The 18,445-nt window shown below is 50.2% G+C and overlaps 1 protein-coding gene across 1 annotated transcript in view; it reads left to right on the top strand.

Annotated features, from left to right (window-relative positions):
* The window catches only part of COL9A2 (collagen type IX alpha 2 chain), a 55,025-nt gene that overhangs the window by 26,248 nt on the left and 10,332 nt on the right, over nucleotides 1–18,445 (top strand). Inside the window, exons 17-26 of the mRNA XM_082233213.1 lie at nucleotides 2,415–2,468; nucleotides 2,644–2,697; nucleotides 4,435–4,488; nucleotides 5,952–5,996; nucleotides 6,213–6,266; nucleotides 7,106–7,159; nucleotides 14,154–14,207; nucleotides 15,638–15,709; nucleotides 16,824–16,859; nucleotides 18,151–18,195. Coding sequence (XP_082089339.1) covers nucleotides 2,415–2,468; nucleotides 2,644–2,697; nucleotides 4,435–4,488; nucleotides 5,952–5,996; nucleotides 6,213–6,266; nucleotides 7,106–7,159; nucleotides 14,154–14,207; nucleotides 15,638–15,709; nucleotides 16,824–16,859; nucleotides 18,151–18,195 — 522 coding nt within the window. The remainder of the gene's footprint in view (nucleotides 1–2,414; nucleotides 2,469–2,643; nucleotides 2,698–4,434; nucleotides 4,489–5,951; nucleotides 5,997–6,212; nucleotides 6,267–7,105; nucleotides 7,160–14,153; nucleotides 14,208–15,637; nucleotides 15,710–16,823; nucleotides 16,860–18,150; nucleotides 18,196–18,445) is intronic.

Below are 18,445 nucleotides of genomic sequence, written 5' to 3'. Positions count from 1 at the left end.
TCATTGATTTTAGATATTTCAGTTATATATCCCCTCCTTCCTCTAAGGCTCTCAGGGCAGCAGAGCATATATTTCTCCCCCTACCCCCTTTATCCTCGCAAGAACCCTGTGAGCTAGGCTAGGCCAGTGGCTCCTACCAGTTTTACAGCTGAAAGGGAATTTGGATTTGGCTCTTCTATATGTGAAAATAATAGTAGTAATAATGATAATAATAATAATAATAATAATTTATTATTTATACCCCGCCCATCTGGCTGGGCTTCCCCAGCCACTCTGGGTGGCATCCAACAAAATATTAAAATACAGTAATGCATCAAACATTAAAAGCTTCCCTAAACAGGGCTGCCTTCAGATGTCTTCTAAAAGTCTGGTAGTTGTTGTTCTCTTTGACATCTGGTGGGAGGGTGTTCCATAGGGTGGGTGCCACTGCTGAGAAGGCCCTCTGCCTGGTTCCCTGTAACTTGGCTTCTCACAGTGAGGGAACTGCCAGAAGGCCCTCTGTGCTGGACCTCAGTGTCCGGGTAGAACGTTGGGGGTGGAGACGCTCCTTCAGATATACTGGAACGAGGCAAGGGCTGTCACTCAGTGGCAGAGCATCTCTTTGCATGCAGAAGGCCCCAGGCTCTATCCCCAATGGCATCTCTAGGTAGTACTGGGAAAGGTGCCTGCTGCCAATCATGGGAGACAGCACTGAGCTGGATGGACCAAGGGTCTGACTTCCCATGTTCCTAATAGCACTGGAAATTCACTCGGAACTGGGCCTCTTAGAGACGGCATGGCATGTCCAATTAGAATTACTTCTGTAATCTGCTCCCCATCTACATCTGAAATTGCTTTTTGAAACTTTCCCAAGAACTTGAAGGGAAGAGCTTTCTGACCTATGCTTCCCTCCCTCCAACTGTGATGTTTGAACAATACCGCTCCTTCCCTCTTTATTTCACCAGGGCAACAAAAACCTCAGCTCCTTCCAGGTTCCACTGGCTCATTAACTCGGCCATCATCAAGATGCATGTTGACTTGCCTTCAGTACAAACGGCATTAGTGGGATTCCAGCCTCCCTGCTGTAGCTGAAGAGGGAGGAGTTGGAGTCTAAACTTGTATCATGAATCTTGCTTTTGAAATTTATCCAACTACTTTCCTCCTCTCTCTCACGCACACACTCCCTGGGGCCAGCCTAAGACATTTTGCTGCCTGAGGTGAAAAACAAAATGGCACCCTCCTCCTGGTCCGGATTCTAAAGCTGATGGGACTGGCAGTTTGGGGCCGGCCCATCCATGAGGCAAGGTGAAGCAACTGCGTCAGGCAGCAGAATCCACAGGAGCAGTAGATCTGGCCTCCCTAATAATAATAATAATAATAATAATAATAATAATAATAATAATAATTTATTTATACCCTGCCCATCTGGCTGAGTTTCCCCAGCCACTCTGGGTGGCTCCCAATCGAGTGTTAAAAACAATACAGCATTAAATATTAAAAACTTCCCTAAACAGGGCTGCCTTCAGATGTCTTTTAACGATAGGATAGCTGCTTATTTCCTTCACATCTGAAGGGAGGGTGTTCCACAGGGTGGGCACCACTCCCGAGAAGGCCCTCTGTCCGGTTCCCTGTAACCTTACTTCTTGCAATGAGGGAACCGCCAGAAGGCCCTTGGCGCTGGATCTTAGTGTCTGGGCTGAACGATGGGGGTGGAGATGCTCCTTCAGGTATACAGGACCGAGGCCGTTTAGGGCTTTAAAGGTCAGCACCAGGAATGCACTGTTTGCTGCCACCGCTACTGCCATCGTGGTGACGAAAGCTGCGGCACGCTCTTTGAAGGCTGGATTTGCCTTCTCCAAAGTAGTCCCCCCGCCACCTGCAACAGCCCCTCAGTGAATAAGAGGCACTGCTGGTCTCTTTCCACACTTAGTGTAATGGTGGGAGCAGCCCTCCACAGATGCATGGGCTCTGCACCCACCCAGTGGGTTTCAGATTGGTGTCCTGTCCCCCCAACGGCCTTCGATTCCCACTTCAGTCGTCGGGTAAGGGTGATTTGATTCCTCCTGTTTTCCCTTCTTCCCAGGTAGTGGGAGGGGCGCCATTGTGTGGTTTGCCTCAGGTGCCAAAACATCTTGGGCTGGCTATAGCCAGTTGAACCTTAGGCCATATCAGCACCACACATTTAAGGCACTATTATGATAGGTTCTTAAAAAAAAATAAATTGGTTGGCTTTTAGTTTCACTTAGCTAATTGGTAGCATCGGTTCACAGCTATGCTTTTTTCTTCACATTCAATGTCTTGTTAAAGTTTGGCAGGTCAGTTGGTGGCAGCTATAAGCAGTGCAGAAACCACAGCCAGAAGCTCATTCAGATTTTTGTGGTTGTCATTTCCTTGGTATATTAACCATGGGTCTTTCTGGGGGGTTACTTTTTTAGGGTGCTCGTGGTTTCAGGGGCCCTCAAGGAGGAATGGGGCCAAAAGGGGGACAGGTAAGTACCTCCTTTTGTCAGACCTCCATCTTGGAGTCCAATGGTGTTTGGGGGAGAAAGATGAAAGTAAGATTCCTTGTTTTCCTGCTTGGGGTAAATCAGCTTCCAAATTGACTGAAAACATGTAAACATCCAGAAACAGTATTATATTTTTCTTCTTTTCCCTTTGCTGTAGGGTCTTCCTGGGATTGATGGCAAAGATGGCACCCCAGGTATTCCTGGGGTGAAGGTAAGAAGATGCCCTTAAATGATGTAATTGACTCTTTGTTCTGTATGCATTTTCTTTCATGTTGTTTATTGTTCTGTCACAATTGTAACTTGTTTGTCTACATACAGCAACAGTGTTTTGTTTTGTGTTGTGTTGTGTAGGCTCCTATGATGTTAGTAATGGGCCCCACCTGCTAGCCTGCTCCCTAAAATATCACATATTTTGTTAAGTGCAAATTGCTTTAGATATCTGTTAGGTCCGTAAATTACCATATAGCATTTATTCAACACAAAAAGCCAGTGACAATTTGTTGTTGACAAAGGACAGTTGGACATATAAAGGGCCCCATTGCATTCAGTAGCTTCATCAAACCTAAATAATCAAACCTAAATCCAGCCTGGGTGAGGGTTTTTGATGGGAGGGGCAGCAAAGCAGCTATGCCTATCAAGTCTCTTTCTCTCTCTCTCTCTCTCTCTCTCTCTCTCTCTCTCTGTGTGTGTGTGTGTGTGTGTATATATATATATATTTCAGAAAGCTAATGTATGGACCAAAGTCCTCCCTTCACAACCACTAAGCACATGTGACACCTCCCCTCCATATTTTTTATGGTGCCACCACTACACAAGGCCTACTCCCAGTCTCATTCCTGTTTGGCAACCATGTCATGTCTGAATGGGCCTGTTCTCCTTCTTCCCTTTCCCATTTGTAGCAAGTTGCTAAGCAACACAGAGCCCATGTTGTCCTTTCAGTTGTTAGGCCTCACAGGTGCCCAGACATCGCTTGTGTTTGCTTAGCAATTCCCAGAATTACAACTCCCGCAGGTAATTTTTGTGTACTAGGCCACAGAGGGGCTGGGGATGCTGTAACAGTATTATTATTTTATTTCCCCCGTAATTGTGCCCTAAGTGGTTCATGGCACCAGAACAACAATACAACAACAACAACATATTAGTACAACCAAGAGTCTAATCCTCATTCGGTTCATATGTAATGGGTTGTATTCAACTAAGTTCTACTCAAGAGTAGGCCCATTGAACTTAATGGGCCTAAGTTACTTGCATCCATTAATTTCAATAGGCCATTTCTGGGTAGGACTGACATTGGAAGCACCCTGCTTAATAATCTAAATGAACAGTTCATTTTGCTAACACTAACCTTACAACATTTAAAAATATCATAAATCACAGGAATTATCCATAATTAAAACACAATATTATGTATGAATTATATAATGATAAATGATAAACATTTGTGTAGTGCTTTCAGATGTTCAAAGTGCATTATTTAGCTGTAGTCCTTACAACAACCCTGCAAGTATTTCTATTATATTATTTCTACTATCACTTGTATTACTGTTACTATTATATGCTAGTTATAGAATATATCACCACATTCTAGACTGGGGGACTGAGGCTGAGAATTGCTGGGCTGATGCCACTTAGCAAGTTCAGGCAGGAGGAAAATTCAAACTGGAAGCCTCTTAATATTTTTTCTCAGTCTTCAGATTGCAAAGAGATCTTGGTGTGACCTTTGCTTGATGTTAGGTCCCTGTGAGATCCCACGAGTCTCCTTTTTGTATAAGCAATAAGATGGTGTTCCCTTCTGTGAGACTGGAGTTGTGTTCCTACAGCTATTGAAGTTTTATTTTTTTAAAAAGACAACATCGTAAGTGCTGCAACCGTGTCCTGTCTTGCTGTTTCTCAATATTTGCTTCATTCTTTCCTGCCTTCCATTAATGGCTATTCTTCTGTCTTGTAGGGAAGTGCAGGGCAACCAGGTCTTCCGGGGCCTCCAGGCCACCGAGGCTTAGCTGTAAGTATTATTTCAAATCAATTTATTATATCACCTGAAGGTAGTTTGGCAACCTTCCTAGTTTAGAATCAGCCCAGTCAATTTATCCATTGGTGAAAAACTGCCACTGCTGTATTTCATTTAAAACAAACAAACAAAATCTTCTCGTCTGTGTAATTGTAAAGCTCTTATTGAATATGTGCTGGAAACAGTGAAGATTGTGATTCGAACTAGAAAATTGGTAGTTTGGGAAATCTGTAGCTGAAATGGACAGGTTAACTGGATAATGTGGCTGTAGATGGGAACTGGGAAGTCTCAGGAACTGCTGCAGAGATAGGCTCCTTAGGTCAGGAGTGGGGAAACCTTGACTCTCCAGCTGTTGCTGAACTACAACTCCCATCAGCCCCAACAAGCATGGCCGATGGCCAGGGATGATGGAACTTGTAGTTCAGCAACAAATGGGTTCCCAAAGGTTCCCAACACCTTTGTTAGATATTTGAGCAATAGCTGTAAAGGTCCTCAATTAGGGGTTAAACCACAGAGCCTAGGACATGCCGATCAGAAGGTCAGCGGTTCAAATCCCCGCGACGGGGTGAGCTCCCATTGCTCGGTCCCTGCTCCTGCCAACCTAGCAGTTCGAAAGCACGTCAAAGTGAAAGTAGATAAATAGGTACTGCTCCGGTGGGAAGGTAAATGGCGTTTCCGTGCACTGCTCTGGTTTGCCAGAAGCGGCTTAGTCATGCTGGCCACATGACCCAGAAGCTGTATGCCGGCTCCCTCGGCTAATAAAGCGAGATGAGCGCCGCAACCCCAGAGTCGGTCACGACTGGACCTAATGGTCAGGGGTCCCTTTACCTTTACCTTTATGTCCAATAAAGGTATGTCCTAGGCTCTGTGGTTTAACCCCTAACATTTTAACATTTTAAAAAAGCAAACCATAAGCATACCATAGATTCATAGAATTGTAGAAGTGGAATGGACCCTGAGGATCAACTAGTCCAGGCATGGGCAAACTCGGCCCTCCAGATGTTTTGGGGCTACAACTCCCATCATCCCTAGCTAACAGGACCAGTGGTCAGGGATGATGGGAACTGTAGTCTCAAAACATCTGGAGGGCCTAGTTTGCCTATGCCTGAAGTAGTCCAACCCCCTGCAATGCAGGATTATGCAACAGTCCCACACAGGGATCGAACTTGCAACCTTGGCATTATCAGCACCACACTCTAACCACTCTATCCAGGCTGCCAGAGCAGAACTCTGCTTATAAAAATGATCCATGTGGCTTATCTAGTTGAGTGCCACATCCACCAACCATCTGTGTTAATGCATTATCTAGTTTGTCTCAGAAGGAATTTCTCTTTGGATCTGGACCGAGAAACCCACCCCTCGCCAAGCCAAACAAGACAAGAAATTCTGGTATAATAAATACTAAATTATCACACAATAGATAATTTGGGGTTGTTGTTGTTGTTTTTCCATCGCAGGGCTTGCCAGGCACACCTGGAACCAAAGGTGGCCCAGGACAGAAGGTGAGTGCCTTGACTTAATAATATCACCTGCTCCTCTTTCCTTTTAAACCAGCCTTTCCCTGGTTGGGGCTGATGGGAGATGTAGTCCAAAACCTCTGGAGGGCAACAGTTTCAGGAAGGCTGTTATAAACCATATACAGATGGCCACCATAGGCACATTGATGGATCAGGTAACCATCAAATGCTTTGAATTATGTCTTTTGATGTTTTAAACAGGGTGAACCAGGGGGTCGTGGCCTGGCAGGCTCATCGGGGGCACCTGGGAAACTTGTAAGTAAAAAGGGATCTCCGCCCCCCATTATATTTTGTCCCTTAACTTTAAAACATAGACACTAAGAGCTCTGCAATACATCCCATTCTCTGAGGTTTCCTTGCTTATCCAATATGGCTTCACCTGCGCACATCAGATTCTTGCATTTGAATGGCAAAAAGGTGCCAAGGCAAAGCAGGCGTTGCTTTGGGTGCTTGCACTTTCCTGCCTTGGACAGCAGGGGGCAGCACGAGCCTATCAAATTCTTAAAAGCAAGCAAAGGCTGTGCTGCTTTTAAAGAAGTGTAAATATAATATTGAATTACCTTAATTCTGTGCAGCAAATTTTTTTTTTAGCTTCCTTCCATGGCCAAGTAATCTTTCTCTACCCCCCCCCCCAGCCCTGCAACAAAGCAGACTTCAGGCCTCACCAGATTTACGTCTGGTACTGGTGTGTTTTGCAGATATATTCTTTGACCTGTCATTGACACAATAATAGTGAACTAGTGGTGGATTTATACTGGACCCTCCTCATGGTATTCCACTTTGTGAGTTGTTCTGCAATGCTTATCTACTGTTACCATATTCATGCTGTCTGGAGGAGAACTTTTGTGCTATTGCACAATAAAAGTGGTACAGAAAGAATAACTGGAGCGTTAGCGGTATAAAAAGTTGCAGGACATGCACTGAATGGAAATGAAGCAGTATGTCCACCCCAGAACCTTTGCAGTCACAAACATTATGGAAAGTGGGATTGTGTATCGCTGCCCTGAGCACAAATTGTCACCAATGCACAAAAAGGGGCTGTTCATTCCTTGAAACCAGATCTTCATTTGGTGTGTTCTGCCATCCCCATTCAGGGTGAGCCAGGACCTCAAGGAGAAGCAGGGCCGCAAGGGATCGCTGGTGTGAAAGTAAGTCTTTTAAAATTAATTCCTCTAAGGTACGGATAATGTAGAGGCATTATGGGAGTGGGGGCAGCAGACTTAGTTTGTACACCGAATTGCTCAACTAATATCAGTGCATCTGTCAGGGGTTTAGGAGCAGAGGCAAGGGCAAGGGAGGAAACAGAGAGCGAAGGGGAGGAGGCAGAAGAAAAGATGAGTGATGACGACGACCCGAGATCTCCGAGTCTTTCCAGTGAATCAGAGGATTCACAGAAAGGAGCACCAGTGGCCAGGGCAAGGGGGGAGTCTAGGGGGGCACCCCAGGAAGATAGAGCCAGAGGGGACTCAGAGGAGAGCAGTTGGAAATCGGGACCAGCGTCACCGCCAGAGAGCAGGGAAGAGGAAGGGAGCCAGGGGGCAAGCGCTGGCAGCTCACCACAGGAGGGAGGGCATGAGTCAGGAGTGGCCACACCTCCATCGGGGAGCGAAGAAACGGTCAAGAGGAAAGTGGAAGGTTGGGCGCGCGCGCCAAGTTCAAATGTAGAGGAAGGCGGCGCAGTAAGCAGCCCGGAAAGGGAGCCAGGTCCTAAAGCCCGGCGCAAGGAGGCAGGAGGGTCCGGGTCAGCGTCAGAAGAATCCCGGAAGGAAGAAGCCCCGGGGGGTAGAGGGACCCAGAGGAGGACAGTCAGGCGGAAAAGGTGGAGCAGGGCTAGGATATTAAGTTGGTGCGCACGGGGCGGAGACTCAGACGGAGCTTCGTCGATCTAGCTACTAGACGTAGAGTTGCGCGCAGCAGCGTGAGAATGGAAACTGTAATTCAATAAAGACTTTTACTTAATGATCGCTGGCTAGCGTGATCCTCTGTGAGCTAGGATCTTCAAGCAGCTCTGACAGTAAGCTCCGTCTCCAAATTGTGGGCATCTACAGCCCCGAGGAGGGGAGAGAAACAGGTGCCTACTAGTGAGCTCACGAACAGCAGACGACATGACGGCTGAGCAGCAGATAGAGGAACTCAGAAAAGCAGTGGCACAACTGAATGCCGAGGCTCTCGCATCCAGGAAGAGAGAGGAGGAAGCAGCTGCCGCCTGCAGGGATCTCCAGGTCAGGTTAGACGTGCTGACGAAGCAGACACCCCGGCAGGAGGGAATTGGGTTGGCGAGACGAACAGGCGGGCTGGTCTCTCACTTCGATGGGAACCTGCAACAGTATCCCAACTTTAGAGCAGACGTACTGTGCGCACTGCAACTGCTGCATAAAGACTTTAGAGATGAGCAAGAGAGAGTGGGATTCATCATGTCCCATTTGCATGGGGATGCTAAAGCATGGCTACGCAATTTATGGAGAGATAAGGATCCGGCGCTCCAGAATGCAGATGCCTTTATTAAAGCGATGGATGGGTGTTTTTTATCAAGTATTGACGTGGATCTTGCCCGGAAGGAGGTGCATGGACTAAGACAAGGGAGGGCCAGCGTCAGACAGTACCATGCCCGCTTTTTCGCCTTGGTCAGTGCCCTGGAATGGGACAGAGATTCGGCCCCAGTAAGAGACCTCTTTTGGGAGGGGCTGCACAGCTCGATTAAAGATGAGATCGCGAGGGGGGAGAGACCCCGAACCACCCAGGAGGTCGTTCAGAGGGCACTGGCAGTGGGGGTGAGGCTGGAAGAACGTCCGTGGAGCAGGGACGAAGGGCGTGGAGGGCGCGAACCAGCCAGGGGCCCCTCCTTCCTTCCCAGAGAAGCAGCGCGGGCGCAATCCACGCCTCCGCCAGGAGGAGGAGCCGAACCTATGGAGGTTGGAGGTGCAAGGGCTCAGTCAGCAACCAGAGCCCTAGCACCGGCAGCAGTGAAAGCGAAGCCTCCTAGAGGGAACAGGAAGTGTTACGTCTGTGAGGAGCCAGGGCATATGGCGAAAGAGTGTCCCCAGAGGCTCCACAAGCTCACTGCAGCCTCAGCAATGGTGACGGCAGCAACGCAGCAAGGAGGACCACAGCAGGGAAACGAAGCAGTCTGGCTGGAGGAAGAGGCCCTGGGGCCCAGCCAGACGTGTTAGTGACGCAGTCCCCAGAGATTTTACAGCCCGTGAACCCCCTCCCGCCCAAACCAGTGGTGAGGCTCACCGCATCTCTCCAGCTGCCCAATGGAATCACCATGGACGTGCCAATTACTATCGACTCGGGCAGCAACGCGGACTTTATAGGGCAGGAGTTTGTCGACAAGCACGCTATACAGTTGCTGCCGGCCACACTGCCCCTGCAGGTTGTCACGGTGGATGGCAGGGAGTTGCTAGGGGGGCAAGTGGTGAAGCAGACGCCGCCAATGGCGATGCGACTTGGGAATCACAAAGAAATCATCAGCTTCAATGTCACTCAACTATCAGATACGCCCATTGTATTGGGAATGAGTTGGCTGGACAAGCACAGCCCGACGCTGGCTTGGTACCAGAGGCAGCTGATCTTCGGCTCTTCCTTTTGTGCTGAACACTGCATCGTGCCCCGGCAGGAAGGAGAGGAAGAGGAGTCACAGCTGCTGCTAGGCACGCTGCAAGCGATTCCCCACAAGTATGCAGAATTTTTGGAAGTTTTCTGCGAGAAGGAGGCGGACAGGCTACCCCCTCACAGACCATATGACTGCAAAATTGACCTGCTTCCGGGGGCGGCGCTGCCTAAAGGGAAACTGTATTCCATGTCAGAGGACGAGCTGCAGCAACTCAAAGAGTTCATAGATCATAATTTGGAGCGCGGTTTCATCCGAGAGTCCAAGGCAGCGGGGGGCAGTCCTGTATTCTTTGTTAAAAAGCGAGACACGCCCCGAAAAAGACTGGTCGTGGACTATCGCATTTTAAACAATGGGACCAACCGTCGGACTTCCCCATGCCCCGAATAGACGACCTCCTGGCGAAGGTGCGGAAGGGAAAAGTGTTCACCAAGTTAGACCTGCGAGGGGCGTACAACCTCATTCGCATGCGGGAGGGAGATGAGTGGAAGACGGCCATGTTCACGCCACTGGGTACCTACGAATACAGAGTTATGCCTTTTGGATTGCAAAATGGCTCCCACGTTTTTCAAGCTTTCATGCATCACGTGTTGGCGGGACTTCTCTACAAGACGTGCGTCTGTTTCTTAGATGACATCCTGATCTTTTCGGAATCGCAGCAGGAGCATGACAGACACGTCAAGGAAGTGCTGACCAGACTAAAGCAACATAGGCTCTACGCCAAGCTGGAGAAGTGCCAATTTGACGTGACGGAGGTGGATTTTCTGGGCTACAAGTTGTCTGACAAGGGGCTCGCCATGGACAGCGCCAAGGTTCGAGCGGTATTGGATTGGAAGAGTCCACGCAACCGGAAAGAGGTCCAAAGGTTTGTCGGCTTTGCGAACTTCTATCGCAAGTTTATCAAGGGCTTCGCTATGCAGACAGCGGCCATCACAGACACGCTTAGCTCCAAGACAAAGAAGTTCGTTTGGACAGAGGAGGCGGAGCAGTCCTTTCAGGCACTCAAGCGTCTCTTCGCGTCGGAAGAGCAGCTGCTTCACGTCAACCCCAGCAGGCCGATGAGGGTGGAGACAGACGCCTCGGACAGAGCCGTGGGGGCGGTCCTGCTGCAAAAGGACCAGCAGGGGGTGTGGCGGCCGGGAGCGTTTTACTCCAGGAAGCTCAGCAAGTCCGAGCAGAACTACACCATCTGGGACAGGGAGTTGCTGGCCATTCATGCAGCGTTCAAAGCGTGGAGGCACTTCCTGATCGGCGCCAAGCACACGGTGCAGGTTTGCACGGACCACAAGAATCTGGAGCACTGGCGCACGGCACAGTTCCTAAACCAGAGGCAGATACGTTGGGCTGAGTTTTTTTGCGAACTTCGACTTCCGCATAGAGTATGTCCCGGGGGACACTAACATCATGGCGGACGCCCTCTCCCGTAAGCCACAGTATCTGGAGGACGCAATGCCAGCGGCCGCCATGCACATCTTCGCACCAACAGTATGGGCGTGCGCCGCGGCCACCGTGGACCTGGAGGCGGTGCGGCGAGCGTTGCAGGATGACTCCTTCGCGCAAGCAAAGATGGCAGAGGTGCAAAGGGGCAAGGCTGAGGCCGACGGTTTCCAGCTACGAGATGGATTGCTCATCCGTAAAGGGGCCATCTACGTACCGGGAGACGACCTTCGCGCCAAGGTGCTGCAGCAGCTGCACGACGCGCCCACGGCCGGGCACTTTGGCAAGGAGAAGACGGTGGAATTGGTTGCCAGGGATTTCTGGTGGCCTGGAATGAGAGGGGAGGTCGCAGACTACGTGGCGAGGTGTGACACCTGCCAGAGGGCCAAACCAGTGCACAGACCGCCGGCAGGACTGTTGGAACCGCTGCAAACTCCGGTCGAACCTTGGGAAAGGGTGGCTCTGGACTTTGTCACAGATCTGCCCAGCTCGAGGGGCAAGACGGCAGTGCTGGTGGTGGTGGACCTGTTTTCCAAGATGGCACATTTCATTCCGTGTGCGAAGGTGGCCACGGCGGAGCAAACCGCCAAACTGTTCATAGACCACGTGTTCAAGGTTCACGGTCTGCCACGGTCTATTCTGTCCGACCGCGGGCGGCAGTTCATCTCGAATTTCTGGCAGAAGCTGATGGGCTTCCTAAACGTCAAGATCAACCTGGCGTCGGCGAGACACCCGCAGACCAACGGGCAAGCGGAGCGGGTCAATGCCATCATGCAGCAGTACCTGAGATGCTATGCGAATCAACAGCCTGCGACGTGGGTGGATTACCTGCCGCTTGCCGAGTTCGCCTACAACAACACAAAGCACGTGTCCACGGGGGTCACGCCGTTCTTCGCCAACAACGGGAGGCACCCCAGAACCTTCCCGGGACTGGAAAGAATGGGGGAGGGGGAGCCGCAGACAGCAGATGCGTTCGCGTCAGAGCTGCAGGAAGTCCACGATCAGCTGAGGCGCCACCTGGAGCTGGCCAAACACGCATACAAGGTACAAGCGGACAGGCACAGAAGGGTTGGCGAAGAGCTCCACGTGGGAGACTGGGTCTGGTTAGCAGCCCACGCAGTGCCGGCCAGGTCGTTGGCCAAGAAGAAACTAGGGCATAAACAACTGGGGCCCTACCAAGTCGAAGAGCAGGTCAACCCGGTAGCTTTCAGACTGGCACTTCCGGAGGGTTCCAGAATGCATCCGGTGTTCCACAGATCGGTGCTCACTCCCTACAAGGCACCGCACAGGTTCCAGGAACCCGGAACGGCGCCGAGTCCGGTCAGAGACAGAACGGGGCACGCGGGAGTGGCACAGAAGGAGCGCATCAATGACGTCACGGAGATTTTGGACTCCAGATGGGGGGAAGAGGGGGTAGAATACTTTCTCGCCAAGGAGGGCACCCCGGCCAGTGCGAACAGCTGGGTGCCGGGCTACGCCTTGGACGAACCTCTACTCAAAGACGAGTTTCATGCCCTCTTCCCACATAGACCTATGCCAGCAGACTTTTTCGACGACTGGCTTTTCACGGCCACGCTTTCGGCCAGCACTTTCCGGGGGTTCGACTCGGACGAGGAACCGACACAAGACGTCCGTTCCCCGGAGGGGTCACCCTCGGGATCTGCATCAGAACCCTCGTATTGGTGGGACGATAGACCAGAGGAGCAGTTCCGCAGAAGGTGGCTGGAAGGCCCAGGACGAGCAACGCCGCCAGGAGGAAGTGAGGGAGAGACGGACATGGACGTTTTCGGGGACGACCCTGGTTTCGAGCACGGCGGCACAGAGATGGAAGCGGAGGTGACCGTCGTCGACGAGAGCAGGGAGGGAGACCCGCGAGACTTCAGATGGAGGCCCGCCACGGGAAGCGAACGATATCCGACGTTCGTCCCTTTGCAACAGCAGACCCCAGCTCCAGCACCGGAAGGAGGGGAGGGGGGAATGGGGGGCTTCGAGGGGGGGATGGATGTCAGGGGTTTAGGAGCAGAGGCAAGGGCAAGGGAGGAAACAGAGAGCGAAGGGGAGGAGGCAGAAGAAAAGATGAGTGATGACGACGACCCGAGATCTCCGAGTCTTTCCAGTGAATCAGAGGATTCACAGAAAGGAGCACCAGTGGCCAGGGCAAGGGGGGAGTCTAGGGGGGCACCCCAGGAAGATAGAGCCAGAGGGGACTCAGAGGAGAGCAGTTGGAAATCGGGACCAGCGTCACCGCCAGAGAGCAGGGAAGAGGAAGGGAGCCAGGGGGCAAGCGCTGGCAGCTCACCACAGGAGGGAGGGCATGAGTCAGGAGTGGCCACACCTCCATCGGGGAGCGAAGAAACGGTCAAGAGGAAAGTGGAAGGTTGGGCGCGCGCGCCAAGTTCAAATGCAGAGGAAGGCGGCGCAGTAAGCAGCCCGGAAAGGGAGCCAGGTCCTAAAGCCCGGCGCAAGGAGGCAGGAGGGTCCGGGTCAGCGTCAGAAGAATCCCGGAAGGAAGAAGCCCCGGGGGGTAGAGGGACCCAGAGGAGGACAGTCAGGCGGAAAAGGTGGAGCAGGGCTAGGATATTAAGTTGGTGCGCACGGGGCGGAGACTCAGACGGAGCTTCGTCGATCTAGCTACTAGACGTAGAGTTGCGCGCAGCAGCGTGAGAATGGAAACTGTAATTCAATAAAGACTTTTACTTAATGATCGCTGGCTAGCGTGATCCTCTGTGAGCTAGGATCTTCAAGCAGCTCTGACAGCATCCTTAGGGCCTTTTGCGGTTGAGGCAGATGATTCCTTGAAGTTGAGTATTTGCTTCAGGGGGTGTGATATTTTTCCATTCAGAACCTGAGGTTTATGCAGACCAGCCTTCCTCAGCCGGCATGATGTTGCTCAACTGCAACTCCCATCATGCCTGACTGTTGGCCATGCTGGCTGGGGCTGGTGGGAGTTAGAGTCCAATAGCTTCTAGATTGGGGGAGGCTGGTGTAGGCCTTATCTGGCAGGGCGAAGGATGTCTTGCTCCCTGTGGACACATTTAGCTCACAGTTATGGCAGAACTGAACATCTTGACCTCTCCCCTTCTATTTCACAGGGAGATCGGGGTGAGAGAGGCCCAGTGGGTCCTCCAGGAGTGCAGGGGAAAGTGGTGAGTATGAATAAATTCAGTCCTTGAATTCAAATGCATTTCTTCTGAAAAAAGAACCAGAGCTCTTTCCAAGAGCTCCGTTGGATGGTGGTCTCCCCTCCGGGCACTTCCCTCTCTGTTTCACCCCAGAAGAGACCATAAGAATCAAACTTTCATCCTACTGTTTTCTCCAAGGAGCTCAAGGTGACGTTCATGGTTCTCCCTCTCCTCATCTAATCCTCACAACAACCCTGTCAGGTACTGTAGGAAGTGAGGCAAGTGTTTGGCCCAAGGTCAACCAGGGAGCATCATACCTGAGTGGGGATCTGAACTCAAGTCTCCCAGGTCCTAGGCCAACTTTTATATACAGTTGTGCCTCAGTTTTTGAACGTCTCCGTTGACGAACATTTCGTTTTACGAACACCGTAAACCCAGAACTAAATGCTTTGGTTTTTGAACACGCCTCAGAAGTCAGACATGCCACTCAGCTTCCGCTGAGTGCGAAATCTGGAGGCCTAGCTGCCGGCTGTTGAGTCCTAAGCACCCACGCAACATGGAGATGATATTGGGGCTTATTTGGTGACTGGGTGCAATATATTTGTGCTCATCACATCTCAGGAGCACTCCAACCAATTTGTTTTTGTGACTTTGTGGCTCTATGGCAGGCATGTCCAACTCCCAAGAGACTGTGATCTACTCTCAGTATAAAAAAACCTGGCAGTGATCTACCCATTGTCATTGGAGGGAGGAGGAGCGTGTGTGGGGTGAGTGGATTGCCCAGAGCTGTTGAGCTTTTTTTGGGGGGGGGAGGGAGATTGCACAGAGTTTTTCAGCTCCCCCCATAACTTTTTGTACACGATAAGGATCCCACAATCTACCAGGATCAACCAGGGATCTACCAGTAGATCGCGATCTACTGGTTGGACATCCCTGACCTATGGTATCGTTAGATGGTAAAATTCATGTTAAATTGCTGTTTTAGGGGTTGATTTTAAAAGTCTGGAAGGGATTAATCCATTTTGCATTACTTTCTATGGGAAACTGTGCCTCGGTTTTCAAATGTTTCAGAACTCGAACGGTCTTCCGGAACGGATTGTGTTAAAAAATCGAGATACCACTGTACTTTGACCCTGCTGTAGTGTCTGTTGTATCAGTGGCTATTTTATTGTTTTTTAAAATATATTGTAAGCTGCCTTAAGAACTTTGGTTAGTAGGCAGGGTATAAATAACTCCCAAATAAATAAATGCTTGGACAATCTCTGTTTGTGGCAGGCAGCCCATGGTCCATGATTGTGGAAGGACAGGAACACCTGCTTTGCATTCAGAACGTCCACTTTCAGTCCCCGGCATCATTTCCAAGCAGGGCTGGGAGATACCGCTGCCAGACTAGGATATCAGCCTCTTCACTGTGACTTACTTTCCTCCTAATGTGTTTTCTCCTTTATTTCCAGGGTCCCAAAGGAGAGCAGGGCCCCCCAGGAATTCCAGGCCCACAAGGTCTCCCAGGAGTTAAAGGTGGCAAGGTACCATTGTCTTGAACTCTTTGAGCAGAGTGGTGTTGAGGATGGAGTCACACTTGGCTTTTCTGCAACTCTGGAAATGTGACAGCAGGTTTTGAAACATCCAAAGCCGCTTTTAGAGCAGATCCTGCAAACGGAGCAGATTTGCATAAACACACATACTTTGAATAGATGTGGACATGGGGGATGGGTGGGAGGAGGCAAAGAGGAATATCTCCCAGAATGCACCAGGCTTCTTATGCCAGGCCTGGGTTCCACTGAGATGAACCAAAGCTCTAGTTCCCACACGGTGATCCATACAATGTGACGGCCTGCATCCATAAGTGCAGATCTACACCAGGGATTCTAACTCCACTTCAGTTCCAGGTCCAACTTAGTGTTTAAAATCCTAAACAACTTAGGCCCCAAATATCTAACAGACCCCTCCTTCTCTACAGAGAGCCAGTATGGTGTAGTGGTTAAGAGCGGTAGACTTGTAATCTGGGGAACCGGGTTCACGTCTCCGCTCCTCCACATGCAGCTGCTGGGTGACCTTGGGCTAGTCACACTTCTCTGAAGTCTCTCAGCCCCACTCACCTCACAGAGTGTTTGTTGTGGGGAAGGAAGGAAAAGGAGAATGTTAGCCGCTTTGAGACTCCTTAGGGTAGTGATAAAGCGGAATATCAAATCCAAATTCTTCTTCTTCGTCTACAGACCCTTCCAAATGTACAGATCAGCAGGGAGAAGGGAACTCTTGGTAGTTCCACCTCCCTCAGAGGTCCATGGTGTGTGTGACCTGGGAAAGGGGATTCTCTGTGACAGCCCCTAAGTTGCAAAATGCCCTCTTCATGGAGGTGTATCTGGTGTCTTCACCATCATCAGCATATTTTCAGGCATATCTTCTTAGCCATAAGGGCTAGAGCATCTTGCTTGATTCACTGGTGTTTACTCTGCAAGCCCCTTTTCTGTTGAAACTGGGCCTGCACACACTGTGGTTTGTGGAAGGTTTTTGAGAGGCTGATGAGTCATTTGTCCTTTCTATCTCCAGTGAAAAGCTGGAGTGGGTGGTCTATTACTGGAAATTTATATAGAATTCAGCATCTCTTGAATCTCAGCATTTCCCTCTTGTCTGCTCTAGGGCTTTCCAGGAAAAATTGGGCCCAAAGGTGACATTGTAAGTCTTTATGATTGATTTTTGTCTGGTTTTTTTTTACTGCTCTGTTTATAGGGTTACATTGGTGTGAGCAGCTGGAAATTTACTGCCTTCTACTTTTGCCATATTTTATTAATTATATTTTTCATCTTGCACCTTGAGTATAAAATGCTCCCAGAGGGTAGCTAACAAACCATATTAAAAAGTCTTATGCAATTAATCCATAAAAATCAATAACATGACAAAAAGTAGGAGATAAAACCTAGTCAGTCAATAAGTAAATAAGGCAGGCAAACACCCACCAGCTTAGGTTGTCTGGAAGATCCCAACAAATCTAGAAAAGCTAAAATATCTAGAAGGCCTGGAAGATAAAGGTTGTGGGGGACATATCCCCAGGGCCTAAAAAGAAAGCAGTGTAAGTGCCAGGTGAGTTTTCCTGAGGAGGGTCTTCAAAAGGCAAGACGTACAGTTGAAAAGACCCTCTAGTCAGAGGAATCTAGAGAAGAGCCTCAGATGATGACCTTAGTAGCTAAGGGCGTTGGTGTCAGGAAGGCAGCCCAACAGGTATCTCGCTTTTCAACTAGGGAGGGGTTTAAAGATAACAGACACCACTTTGAACTGAGCTGGGAAATAGACTAAGGCATGAACCTGCCACCTGGCCCTGTGTGACCAGTCCTAGTCTGAGATGCTTTGCCACTGTAGGCAAAATGCCCTACTGCTGCTGCCACAGATCCAGGCCCCTGCACTTCCCCCCTCCCTGCCTCCACCATCATGCCTGTGATGCCACTGCCCCGCCACCACAACTGCACCCTCGTATGTGGCTGCAAGAGTGCAGTGGTGAGGGCACAGTGGCAGCAGGGAGGGCAACAGCGCTGTGGCAGCTGCATTGGCAAAGCCCCGGCAGGGCTGGTAGCAGCACAGTGGCAGGGCGGGGGCGGAGAGGAGGTTGGATCTGCCGCTTGAGGCAAATGGCTTCACCTCACCTCACTGAAGGGCCACCTCCGCAGTATATTCTGAACTGCAGTTTCTGGATTGTCTTCAAAGGGTGCCCCATATACAATGCATTGCATTTCTCCAAATGCCAGGTTGCCAGAGCATAGATTACCATGGCCAAGCTATCTCTTGTGCACTAGTGGCTTCAGTTGGTGCTCAGCCTAGGCTGGTAAAAGACTGGACTTCATAGCAATTCAGAGACAAAGGCGCGTGCAAGACATGAGGGAGTGGAGCACTGAGAGGGAACAGGAAGGGTTAGTTTTGGGATGATCATTTGCTATTCTGGCCAGAAAATAAAGCTATTGTTCCTTCCTTATAGGGAGATCCTGGCGTTGAAGGCCTTCCGGGGGAGAAGGGAGAGAAGGTAAGATAGTTGCCAAAACTGTGCTTCTTGACTTGCAAAAGCCAACATTGTCTGGTGGGTAGAATGTTGTAGAGCAATATTTGGAGCTGGCTCAGTTATGGCCTTATGGCAGGGATGAGGAACCTGTGGTATTCCCAGATGTTGTTGGGTTCCAGCTCCAATCAGCCCCAGCCAGCATGACCAATGGTCAGGGGTGATGGGAGCTGGGAGCTGGAAACATCTGAAGGGCCACCAGTTAGACACCTTACAG

The sequence above is a fragment of the Podarcis vaucheri genome (genome assembly GCF_965113315.1).
Source record: "Podarcis vaucheri genome assembly, chromosome: 7".
In the NCBI taxonomy this organism is placed as follows: domain Eukaryota; kingdom Metazoa; phylum Chordata; class Lepidosauria; order Squamata; family Lacertidae; genus Podarcis; species Podarcis vaucheri.
This window is presented reverse-complemented; position numbering and strand designations above follow the sequence as displayed.